Source organism: Gymnogyps californianus, chromosome 14, assembly GCF_018139145.2.
Source record: "Gymnogyps californianus isolate 813 chromosome 14, ASM1813914v2, whole genome shotgun sequence".
NCBI lineage: Eukaryota > Metazoa > Chordata > Aves > Accipitriformes > Cathartidae > Gymnogyps > Gymnogyps californianus.
Window position 1 is genome coordinate 5,193,988 of NC_059484.1, and position 13,205 is coordinate 5,207,192.

At 39.3% G+C, this 13,205-nt stretch overlaps 1 protein-coding gene across 1 annotated transcript in view; it reads right to left on the minus strand.

Moving 5' to 3' along the window:
• TENM2 (teneurin transmembrane protein 2) overlaps positions 1–13,205 on the minus strand; it is a 640,368-nt gene that overhangs the window by 176,676 nt on the left and 450,487 nt on the right. Inside the window, exon 5 of the mRNA XM_050905122.1 lies at positions 12,011–12,245. Coding sequence (XP_050761079.1) covers positions 12,011–12,245 — 235 coding nt within the window. The remainder of the gene's footprint in view (positions 1–12,010; positions 12,246–13,205) is intronic.

A 13,205-nucleotide genomic window follows, 5' to 3' on the forward strand; every position in this document is an offset into this window, starting at 1 on the left:
TAACCCCAAATGACCTTGTACATCCCTTATAACAGTGATCAAAATTTAGTTTGTTTCAGAAAATATTTCAGTCACCTAAGATAGTGGTAGTATTCACTGTCATAACTTTTTCTTTGTGCTTTGGAGACACTGCAGAAAAAACTTCAGACACACAAGTACACAATCAGAAGTGGCTTTCAAAGCCTAACTATCTCAAGCAGATTAATTGTGTTTTGTTTTTTTTTTTAAATCCAGTATTTGTAAAACAAAGAAAGAAGTAGAATACAAAGGGAATATTCTAACCAGTTACTTAATAGAAACATTCTGTCATTTTTTTTTTTTTTTTCAAATAAAGTTGCCCTTCTTTTTTCCTTATCAGTGAGGCTCACTAGCCGTTAGAATTGGTTCTTTTCTGCACATTGTACATGAACTATGAGAAAACACAGTAAAGGCAAATGCTAAAAGGGTTTCCTCCTCAAAATTACCTAGCCTTTTAAGTTAAAAAACACACCTTCCAGTTACAAGAAAGCAAGAAATAATGAAAGTCTGATTTCATGAACACTTCATTTTAAATGTTTCTTTACTTTGCAACAATTCAATTGAAATAACTGTGGGGAAAATGATGTTATCAGGCTGGCTGTGTTACGCTAGATCTGTTGACACTTCTACTCCTTTTGTCTGGTTAAAACTTGATTAACACTTGTCAGCAGAAGCACTTTTAGTCCTTTCTGCTTGCTCTCTGGTGTCGGGAACACAATACCACTTCCATGATAGAAACTAGGAATTGAAGTGACATGGAGCATGAGGAAGGAAGGGAGGAATGAAGGACAGAAGGAAAAAGAGATCTGGTGAGACAAAGGCAGGCAGGAAGGCTCATCTCTCTCATTCAGGCTAACTCTGCATCTGCCTCAGCCCAGGACTCCCTTCTCCTAAATCCTCATGGCATGAGTAGCCCTTTCAGGTTTGGACCTAAGGCACTACAACAAACAGTTCTTACAGTTTTTTTCCTCTTTCCTGCCCAAAAGCAGATCTCACAGAATTAAACTGGAAACTGCAGTCCTTGGCACTGTCTTTATCTGAAACGTCAAGGTTTTTAAACCCAGGAATTTTATGTCCTCTTTAGCTGAGAAGGCAGCTACAGTACCAACAGAAATTTTAATATAAAGCATTGTTAAAGTAAACAGATATATAACGAAACTCTGCTCCCATTAAAATTGAATTAATGAATATCTAGATATGTTTTAATAGAACATGTTAATCATATACTGTTTCAGGTGAGAAGAAGAAAAAGTAGAAGAAAAAAATAGTTCCACTTCATATACCTAAAGTATATAAAGAAAACCAAAATACTTATCCATGCAAACATGATCACTATTATATTGTTAAAACTGATCAGAACTTGATAGAAGAAAAAAAGGCTGATTGAAATGGATATGTGGAATGGTGTCATTCTCAAAGCAAAAAAAAGAAAAAAACCATCATTGGATAAACTCTGAATTGTCACACCTGCAAGTCCTACCCATGCATTTTGAAAGCTGAAAGGTTATTGTCTCCATATGAGGATTTCTGACAAAGTGGCAACCACTAGAAGATAGCACACATCTTAAAGTACAGAAATTCTGCCTTGAAAAGTTTTAAAGAGACATTTAACTAAAGATATGTTAAGTGTCCACCAAGCCATTTTGAAAAATTGGCACTGCATTCAGGAGCTAGAGACCGGATTAGCAGAAATACCTTAAGTTTTAGTAAAGCACACCAGAAAGACTGAGAACATAATGGACAAAATACTTGGACCCCCAGAGTTTTAAGTCTAGATTCAGCTACTAATGGAAATAAATTGACTTGTCTCAACTCTATCCCTAAACCCAGTGATCTATAGCTATATTTTTATGTGGGATTTGACATGCTCCGGTACAACCAATTGTCTGTGGGCCCAAGCTGCACAGAGAGAACGTGAGCATTTATCAACATTAATTACAGTCTCACAGTGGTGAGACTGGGAGGTATTGTACAATGACTGCTTATGAAAAGAAATGATCTTATTTGTACCCTTTCACTTAATTTCAAATACATTCCATATTAGAATTAAAATACCTGTATATTCTCTGCCTTATCTGTTCACCTATCAAACGCTATTAAGAAAAACACATTTTCTACCTCACAATTAGCATTAATAATTTGATTTAGATTGGGACTAAATTTCTATTTTGAAAACATGGGAGTCAATTTGCTAAGTCTCAGCCCAGCCTCCCTAATTTCTGTGCATCATAAAGACATTCCTATACCGGAAAACTACAAAATATGATTGTCAGTATACAATGATTCAGTAATTTAAGCATCCGTGAAAGCTACAGAAGGAGCCTGCATGCTGCTCACGGAAAATAAGTTAACCCTGTAGCTCACTCAGTGCTCTCCTCTACTGCTCTGCAGCTTTCTGGGCTGTAAAATGCACCCCCCTTTGTTTTAAGCAGCGTGTGCTGCTGATGCGCTGGATCACAGGCGGGGACCTCATCGCTGACGCCAGGAGAAAGGTGACATCTATGAAAGTTGAGCTTGCAAGGGGACATTTTTCCCCAGTTCTGTGGACTAATGGTAAATGGAAAAAGCTATATTTTGCTTTCTTCATTAATTCAGAGCTTTCTATAGCATTTATTTTCCCACAGGTCAAAAGGACCTCTGGTGTTCAGGGAATAGTGATCTGACAGAGACTGTATTAACTTCCATATTCTTTGAGAGAACAATCTTTTTTTTCCCCCCTCCTTTCTGGCCAGATTGTCATAGCAGCACACTGCAAGCATCAGTTGAGGAAAAAAAAAAATTGGTTTTTGTGATGAAAAACTGTAATAGAAAGGAAGAACAAGATACTTTCTAACATAAATTGCTTCTTTCCCTCATACTATCCTAAGCTTACTCTGTATGCAAAAAGAAATAGAGAGCTGTAATGCTTAAATTGTCTTTTTTCATAGGTTTAATAGTAATTAATAAATAGAAAAGATACATACCAAGCAAATAGTAACAGCTCAATCTAGTGGACTTAAATATCTTCAAGCTGTGGTAAAATCACATCTGTCTAATTTTATTGGACATTTATACTTAGAAGAGAAAAAACCAATGAAATATAGAACTTAACATGCTGGCTTTCATTGGGGGGGGGTGAGGGGGGGAATCTTCTGTAGTCTTCTAAGTCCTCCAAAAAAGTAGCCATGAGTCATTTTATGTCAGTGGAAGCCTCAAAGCGGCTGCCAAATTCAGACAATGAAGTTTTATGGCAGTTTTCTAACTTCCATACAAAAAGAAACCACGATTGAAGAAACCTACAACCTGTTCTCATGCCTTTTATGCTAAAATGAACTGAGTGTTAGACTGGTGCAAGCTTTGGTTACCTGTGTAAGGGTCTCTCAGTCTTTCCCCAAATGAGATTTAATTGCACGTTCTTGCTCTCAGGTTCTTGCAGAGAAACACGGATTATCAGCCAGGTTTACACAGCTGAGGGCTCTCTGATGTGGCAAAATCGCACAGAAGTTTCTACCCTTTTTAGGGTCTAGGACACAGGGACTTAGGCATTCCCCAAATGCACTAAAGTTAGCAATAAAGATTTAAAATGCTATCTATATGTGTTTAAACTGTATAGTTACAAGAAATTGTCTCAATCACATCAAATCTACACACTAAATTCAGTAAGACAGATTTTTCAGTGGAAAGCTATTTAAAATACACACTTAGGTAAATGAACCAGCCATTTTATACAAGCGTGCCTATGGGCACCCTCACACCCAAATGCCTGTTGCAAACAGAGGACAGCCCTCACGACAGCACACTGTTTCAGTGTTTTTCAGCCTGCTGCAGATAATCAATTTGTAACTAACTGTGCATGATGCAGGAACTCAGGACACTCTATTAGGCACGGAAACAATAATTCAGAATGAACACATCAATACCAATGGGACACTTCTATCCACTGTAACATAACTCTGAACCTCGCAGCAGCCACCCAGCTTCCAGTGCAGGTCTAATACTAGTTCCCAGCTCTTGAAAGGTTCATGATTCCTTAAAGGCTGGGTGGTTCATATCCCCAGGCAAAGTCTTCTAAAAAATGCAGAGTGTTAAGCAGTGTGTCACGGATGCTGCCTGAAGTACCAGACTAGCTTGTCACTGCCATCTCCACACTCTCAACAAAGACACAATTGGACACACAAAAGCACAGTAATTGAAAGCTGCCTGACAGGAAGGTAGGATGTGTACAAAAAGGCAGGTGCTAGCCTTTGGGCACCCTGATCTGTCACATTATTAAACAAAAACAAATAGGCAATGTTCACAAAGCCGCAACTGAAACAGAGTAGGTAAAAAAAAGGCAAAACATCTGTATTGTACCACAGCTACAGCATTAGCTCTGTACTGGATACCTTTTAACAGGACAACCTGCTTTTCATCTGGAATATGTTAAATGAGATACTGTTGGATAAACTTTTATAACCTTCTCTCTCTCTCTCTAATCCTCGCTGTAAGCTGTCCCCCTGGAGCGCTCTCCTGGGGCTCTCACTGCTGTGTTCCAGGCCTGATTCTGGTACATCTCAACGGCACAGCCTTGGCTCAGGCTGCTCAGAAAGCTGCTGAGTTGTGACAAAGAGCTGCGAGAGAGCCTATAGAAAGATAAGGTGAAAAAAGTGGAGACAGGAAGGATTGCTGAAATGGGGATCATTAGTAGCTCAAGAATTTGAGAGAGAGAACGCCAACATGGAAAGGCGTAAAATCTGAAAGGGGAAAACCTGGGAAGGCTAGCAAGGATGCATTTGGTCGCATGGCTGGTGGTGATGGAGCTGGTGGCACATGGCAGCTCAGCAACACTGGGGAGCGACAGGGGCCACCCCTTACCTTCCTGACTGGTGCCTGTGTGGCCAAAAAAGATTCTGGGTGCCCTGCAACAGGTGGTGAGCGCGCTCAATCAGCCTGTCACCTTAAATCCTAGTTAGCTTTTGTGTGAGTTCGCCACTAAATGATTGCTTTGCCCTTTAAATTTATGCACATCTGTCTTGCACTATTGTTTATTCTCCAGGAATGCGGCAATGAAACTGCTAGTTAACACCTAGTAAAGAGTAACAGGAATAGCTAGACATAAACACAAAAAAATCAGTTACTTTGCATATCTACTTACATTAAATGGGAGCAGGATCAATAATGCAGATATAGGAAGATTTAGGCAGCTCTGAGTCAGCTCACACTATAGGACCTTTCCCTTCTCAAGTGGAAAAACTTGTGTCTTTTCTGCTATAAAGTTCTGAATAGTATGTTGCATAGTGCAGTCAGTGATGAAATCCAATAATGCCTACATTTGTTATTCCAGTAATGATAGTAATGACAACAGTATTTTGCATTTCAATAGGTCCGTTCATTTTTAGCTTTTTACATCTATTAATGAACATAATTTCAAAACACTTCTATTTTAAAAGGCATACATGTAAGCTATTCACTATCTCTTAATTCAACTACTCACTTAAGAAAAAAGAAAAAGTAGTAAGTGCTATTTCAAGTCTATAAATAAGGGACTATAAATAACAGAATAATAAACTCAAATCTTTAAAATAATTTTGTTATCAGTCTACACGTAAACTTAAAAAATAGAAACCTAAATCACATAATTTGAGATTTTATTTAAAGAAAAAAAAAATTAAAGTAACACCCTAAATGCACCTGCCTCTTTCTGTACAGTCACTCACGCTGCCTGTTCACTCTACGCAAGCCAAATCTTAAAAATGCAAACCAACAAGACCACGAAAACATGCAACTATCTGCAAGCTGTAAAAACTTCTTTGAGCTTATGAGTGAGTAGGAGTACATCTAGATTGATTTTCTGAACCATCATTACGTATCCTGCTTTTGTATGTTTTCCTTCACCCTTTTCTCTCTCCTATCAGAGTCTACATTTGTTATGAAAACAATACTACAGTAGCCTGCTAAAAATGACCTTTCTACATTGTTTTTGGAATTCTTCCAAGTACATGGTCCAAATGCGTGTGAAATCCTTGGGGATGCTTTTGACTGTGCTTTACTCAACTCTTTAAAATGCTTTTGATTTTTAGATAGGTGCAGAATCTATCTATGCAGATCCCATTTATTTGGGAAGTCCACACAACGTTCCTGCAACTTTCACATGCATGAACAAGACAATGGAGGAGTCAGTTCTTGCCCCAGCCCTCAAACTCAGAGGACTAAACTGCTTTAGCACATGTGCTTGTAGCCGTATAGTTTAAGTAAGCGGTAAGAGAAAGCCACGTAAGACAAAGCAAAATTAGAGCGAGGAGTTATTTCACTGTTCCAAGTAGTTGTTTGTTATGCCGAATATATTCTAGAAATTTACATTAACAAAAGGAAAAGAATTTTTTTTTCACTATTCACTGTTCCAGAACATTTTGCATCATGTATAAAGATATCAAAATATTGAGACATCATTGAAAATAGGCAGACAATTGTGGAGAGCAGCTGTAACTTGGAACTTCTACACATTCAGAAACTCCAAGTTTACATATTCAGTTCAGAAGTTCTGCAGCTGATCTTGACGCCCTGACATGGTACAGCATCCGAATGCAGTATTAACAACATTTCAGATATTTAATTTCTTTCTTTAAAAAACAAAAACAACAAACCTCAGCACTAAACCCTGCTTTTCACATACTCTATTCTTGGCTTTTTTGCCACGACTGCCATAGCCTGTGCATAGCCACTGCGTATTGCATTCATTCCTTCACTGCCTGGAAGGCTGTAGCTACAAAAAAGCTGAGCGCAGATGTTTCCCTGCTATGAGGCCCCATGATTCTGAGTTCATGCACTGCATCGGTGCAGACTGGGATATAGCTCATGTTGCTACTCCATGCATTAATCTCGCATTTCTGTCCTAGCTCTCTCTCCTCAGGCTCACCCAGAGTGACTGTGTTCGAATTGGACTGGCAAAGTAAGAAATACAGCTTGAACCCCAGGAGCAGGCAAATATTTTCAAGAGCAACATGGGGGTTCTTTTAAGGCTAATTTTCAGATTGTTCAATCTTTAAACTGAACTTTGCTTAAATGACCCCAGATTTGGACCACTGCTCTTATACTACAGCCCACAACATCTAAAGAAACCAATTTCTTAATCACCAGAAGAGTGACCATTGTCCTTTCTCCTGAAATATAGGAGAAACATTAGTATGTTACAGTCTTCCTTGAAGCCTAGCAACAGATCCTCGTGAGCAAGCTCAAAGAAATTATAGACATATATACAAAACTATCTTTACAACTAAAAGATCTGGACTGAAAATATTTCAAAGTATGAGACTAATTATGAGACTAAAGAATAAGACTAATTTCTATTTAATTTTGTCTTTTTTCCTCCTGGATTAACTATTATTACTTTAATGGTACCAACTAAATTAATATCAATATTGTTGTGGTTTAACCCCAGCCAGCAACTAAGCACCACGCAGCCGCTCACCCCTCCCAGTGGGAAGGGGAGGAGGATTGGGAAAAAAAAAAAAGTAAGACTTGAGGGTTCAGATAAGAGCAGTTTAGTAAGTAAAACAAAATATAACAATACTACTAATAAAAATATAATAATAGTAATGAAAAGGAATATAACAAAAAAAAAAGAGAGAAATAAAACCCAAGAAAAGACAAGTGGTGCACAATGCAGTTGATCACCACCCGCTGACCGATGCCCCAGCAGCGATCCGCCCCTCCCGGCCAACTCCCCCAGTTTATATACTGGGCATGACATCCTATGGTATGGAATATCCCTTTGGCTAGTTCGGGTCAGCTGCCCTGGCTCTGCTCCCTCCCAGCTTCTTGCACACCTGCTTGCTGGCAGAGCATGGCAAACTGAACAATCCTTAACTTAGGATAAGCGCTACTTAGCAACAACTAAAACATCAGTGTGTTATCAACATTATTTTCACACTGAATCTAAAACACACTGTACCAGCTAAGATGAAAATTAACTCTATCCCAGCCAAACCAGGACAAATATAAAGTACCGGAACAGGCACCAGTACATTAGGCCATCTCAGTCAAATATCCATCCATGAAAGCTCTTCTGTTATCCTCACTTCTCAGTCATTCCATTTCTGACCAATGCCTGCAGATGGCCCTGTGTGAGGTTCCCGTACCAGAGAGGACTCTTACAGTGCAAAGAGTGATGCAAACCTTCTTGCAAAGCCATACTTTTCTCCCTGCGCCCTCAAAGCATTTCAAGCTTTAAAGCAGAGCACTGCCTCTCTAGCTGTCTGGAAGTAACAAGACCCACACTAGGATGTTCAAAGGTAGTATTTTCATCATTCATCCTCTTCGAAAGCAATGATTAAGGAAGCAATAAAGGAACACCTCTTAACTGGAAAAGATAGAAACCAGCACTTTGGAAAGCAGGAGGAGGAGATGGTTTGAAACAGAGTGCAAGAGGACAATAAAAGTTAAAGAGCATTAAACAGCAGCTCTGAGCCTAAAGGTAAAGCAGCTAAGTACTGCAGAAATTAACCATAAAAATAGCACCACAAAAATGCTACGGCAACGCATTACTGTGTCCTTAGTTAAAGATATTTCAACTCTTCCATTACGGACCCTTATTTCAAAGAAAACAGAACAATTACGTAGCCAGCCTGGGGGCCTGTTGCAGCCTTAAAGAAACAGCAGACTAGCGAAGATATAGTCCATACTTGTTTGCCTTGAACCAGAAACAAGCACACTAAAATCAAGCACACATCATTGGAAATGTTCAAGGTCAGGCTGGTCGGGGCTTTGAGCAATCTGATCTAGTGAAAGATGTCCCTGCCCGCAGCAGGGGTGTTAGACTAGATGATCTTTGAAGTTCCCTTCCAACCTAAACCATTCTATGATTCTAAAAAAGCGTAATTAGCAACTCTGTATAAGCATTTTGCAATCTTGTAACTCTGCTAAAAGCAACAAGCTACTGCAATACAGCTAAGCATAATTATGTAAAAAATACAGAACCACAAAGGGTACATGGAGACTAGGGGTATAGTTGCCTGAAGAGGGCACATGAAAACATGTGCAAGCAGTAAAAGCTTACTTTACATCACAAAGAAAATAAAACAAATGTGATTAACCCCTCCATCAATACTGAAACAAGAGGTGGAGAAAGGATATATTTGGAGAATGTGCTGTCTCCAAAAAGTCTGAATTTAGCCCAAACTGCCTAAGACAGCAAAAGAAAGAACAGAAGGGAAAAACATTCTTACCAGAAAAAAAAATAACATCATGCAGATGCAGGTTGCATTATTCAATGATTTCAGTGCTCGGTATTGTTAGATAAAGAGATGTCTGGAATCTAAATTGTGATCTGAGTTTTGTAGTGCTGACATAAAGCATTCCCTTCAGACAGCTCAGGTACCGCTTTTTGTTTCATAATCAGTAATGTGACCACTTGCACATTATTTTCAGTTGAGAGCAGAATCTACTGAAGGTAACTGAACAGTGAAAACTAAAAGTTGTGAAACTCTCTCCTGATAAAGCAGGTGCTGTCAGTGCTGGCTTTGCCTCCTGAGCACTCCACTACTGAGATTAATAAACTGACAACAAGAAAAAAAATTAAAACAGTAGTATACTGTGAAGAGGCAGTGTAAGAGGGATCAGTGTTTCACAACAAGCTAAAGCTATAAGGTAAAGACTAAACTAAAAAGTTACCAAAAATGTCTCCTTTTTTTTTTGTGGCTACTGGTAGGAATGTAGATGAAACACCAGTTTTAAAGTGAAAGAATTACAGGCTAATTCTGAAAGTCTCCAATGATTCTGCAGGCATCAATTTCAGCAAAACTCACTGCAAACCAGGAAGAAAAAAAACACCCAAAACTCATCATCTTCTGAGTTAATATTCTTGTGATGAAACTTGTCATCAAGTCCTGTCAGCTGTGTAATTTCAGAAAAGAAGAAAAATCGATCCTGAAGCAACTCTGGAATAGTCTTCGAACACAGCAATCCTGTCAGGATGTTTTCTAATATCTTAATGCTTGCCTATGACAAACCTATCTACGGAAAAGCTCCAATTAACTGCCCAGTATCTTGCAACCTCCAAAAATAACAGTATTCACAAAGTAACCTTTGGTCATCAACATGACTAGATATGAATTCACAGAGGTTTAATAATAAAAAAAAAAAAAAAAAAGGAGAAGAACTGAAGGTAGTAATGGAATTGATAGTCTCCACTGACAGGGAATAGGCACAAAATCAGACAGTAAAAGAAAAACAGCCAGGCAAATGCCCACTTCTGTTTCTCAGGGATGCCAGTATTATGACAAAGAATCCTTCTGTGAATATCCCAAGGAATTCCCTCTATATAAAGTGTTTGGTAAACTGGGACAATCTTAAGCCACCAGAAATGATGTATTTCAAATACTGTTGTACCCAAGAACAATTTCATATGAAAACAGATAGACAAGGAACAGTAAGAGGTCACTCTGCACTAGAATTAAAAGTATGTTATAATCCTGGGCAATGAACCACACAGCAACAACTGTTCGGGCTGAATAGGACCAACATCTTTATCTTGTAGTTCTTAGCAATAAATACCAAATTCAGGATGCCAAGATTAAGTCCTACTATGACTATTAGATATCTACTATCTAATCTACTATTTAGGTAGCAGATGCTCTCACAGAAGCAGCCACTAAGAGCCGAGCTTCACTCTTAATTTTTTTTTTTATTAGCCAAAGTTAGCTCCAAACCTTCAGTAAGTGAGAATCCCTTTCCTTTCTTTTTTTTGGACATCTCAGGCTTCGGATAAGTTGTATTTGCTTTTCAGCCCCCCCACTTCTTCATGGCACCCACGTTACCATTTTAGCAAAGTAGGGCAATGCGAATGAAGCCCCTTTGTGAGTGTTCCAAAACGGCACAGGAGCACAGACTGGGCACAGACTCCCTGCTCTTTTCAGTCTCATTTGCTCCCCATGGTGCTACAACCACTGATTAACTGCTGAATAACAATCGCCTGGGTGTTGTAAGCTTCAATCCAGCTATACCAGAGCTCCAAACCAGAAGGCAATCTTTAATCAAATTCTGGGAGGGACTGGACTGAGACTGCACGGCGGTGTAACTATACCATACCTAGCTACTCTGGGTGTAATCCAACAGAGAGGCATTAAATTCCCAGAAGGCTGCAAACCAAACGTAACATCTCAGAAGCTGTGGCAACCAAGCAGCTGAAACCACGGTACGAGCCAGTCTTACAAGCAGTCCAGCTCCTCTACTTGTATGCTGTGTTTATAGTTATCTGGGCAAGCTAGAACACCCTACTATTCCAATCACTTTTTTCAGCACCACAATGACTAATTTTAAATTCTGGGAGATCAGCTCTGCCAGCTCCGCTATTTAAAGCGCAAGTTAAATATGTTTGACATTCCATACCCCAAATGACAACATACCAGAATATTTAGAGCAGCAGCATGTCAGGCATTTATTTATTTATTTATCTGGCAGGCCTAAGTGCTGCACCTTTTCATTTATATGCAACTGTTTGCCCCACGGGCATCAAGCTGTTAACATGTACAGAAGAGATTAAAATGAGCTTGCATGCTGGATGAAATATAAATTAAAATTATAGTACTGTCAGTCTTGAATCTGGGATTGTTTCTCAAGGTCTCCCAGATGCATAATTTCAAATGAGCCTCTGTTTGTTACTTCAGGAAATGCAAAACGTGTAATTTTTCAGCAACACAGTCAATCTGAATTATAAGTAAGTTGTCCCTGAGCCTGTGAGGAAAATATGCTGTATTAATACCACGAGTTGTGTATGCAGAGATGGTCCAAACGAATAAAAGACTTTAAAAACAGGAAGTGAACAGAGAGGTGTTCACCTGTCTACCTTCCAATGCAAAGCAAATCAGAGGCTGGTGGGTATTCTAATGTCACTAACTCCCAAGGCTGTGTCAGCCAAAACCATCACTGACACAAAGTGAACTAAACCCCGTCTCCTAACGAGCCAAACGGTTTTCTCTGTGCACTTCAGAGAACCATGCAGTGGCATCCCCCAGGGATGTCCGTCCACGCGACCCACCTGGTCTCGAGCGGGACATTGCTGTTGAGCACCCAGCTGTCCTGGAGCTGCACGGACTCGGGGGTGGTGGCCAGGTCATTGGGCGCCGGAGCGGGGGCATGGATCTGGTTCCGGCGATTTGTGAGCGAGTTCCTGTTGAGGGAGTTGGCAGAGGAATGATGATGGGACAGTGAATGGTTGTGAGGAGGAGGGAGAGGTGGCCTCAGCGTTGACTGGCTGTGGTGATTTGAAGGGCCTAAAATAGAAAAGAAAAACAAATCACAAATGTGTGTTGATGATACTATTTCTCCTTGGCATTTTCAAGGGACCACTGCCTGGAAAAAAAGCCAAACCCCGCAAACAGGAAGCTAAGCCTGTGTGCCTTTTGGACCTGTAGGCATTAAAACATGATTAAATCAGATCAGTGATTATTAGAGATGAGAGATATAAAACTGTTTCGAGGTTGCACAGTTGGGCTGTTCACGAAGAGTATATTTAGACTTAAAAATACTTCTTTATGGATTCTCCCTGGAGAAAGGCTCCTCTGTGGAGGAGCCAGGACAGCAGTCTAGCTTGACCATTCTGTACATCCACCCAGAGGAACTTTTTCCTCCCTGTTTCTATCAGGGACTTTAAGGAGATAAACCTTAATGGATTAAAAACAACTTTTGAGAATATGGTCTTTAGGCTTCTATAAAACTTAATCAGAGATCTCGATCTGCTTTCACTCACAGTTATTTTACCAATCAGCTTCAAACGAACAGTATTTGTGCCAGCAAAAGAAGATTAAACTCCAAATATGAAAAGAGAGCAACAATACAACGATATCTTTCATGTTCTTCCATGTGATCAGGATTTGGCCTGTATTTTTCTATTTAGCAATGCCACAAACACACACCAAGAATCTCTTTCATTGAAAAATGACAGATGATGTTTTTTAGAGATAAAGAAGGATATAAACTTTTTTCATTCTTTGAGTACTGACATGTTTGCATTGATAATGAAAATAAATTTTTCTAATCAATAAGGCAAGTGGATTAAAATAAAAAGCACATGAGAAGAAAATAGAATAAGCAGGTGTCATTCTAGCATAGTCACTTTTCTAAACACAAATGCAGAATGGTAAATAAGTTTAAGTGCAATTCCACAGGTTGCAATAATATACTACTTATAAAAATAGTGAAAGATTGAAGACAACAAACACTGTGTGTTATTA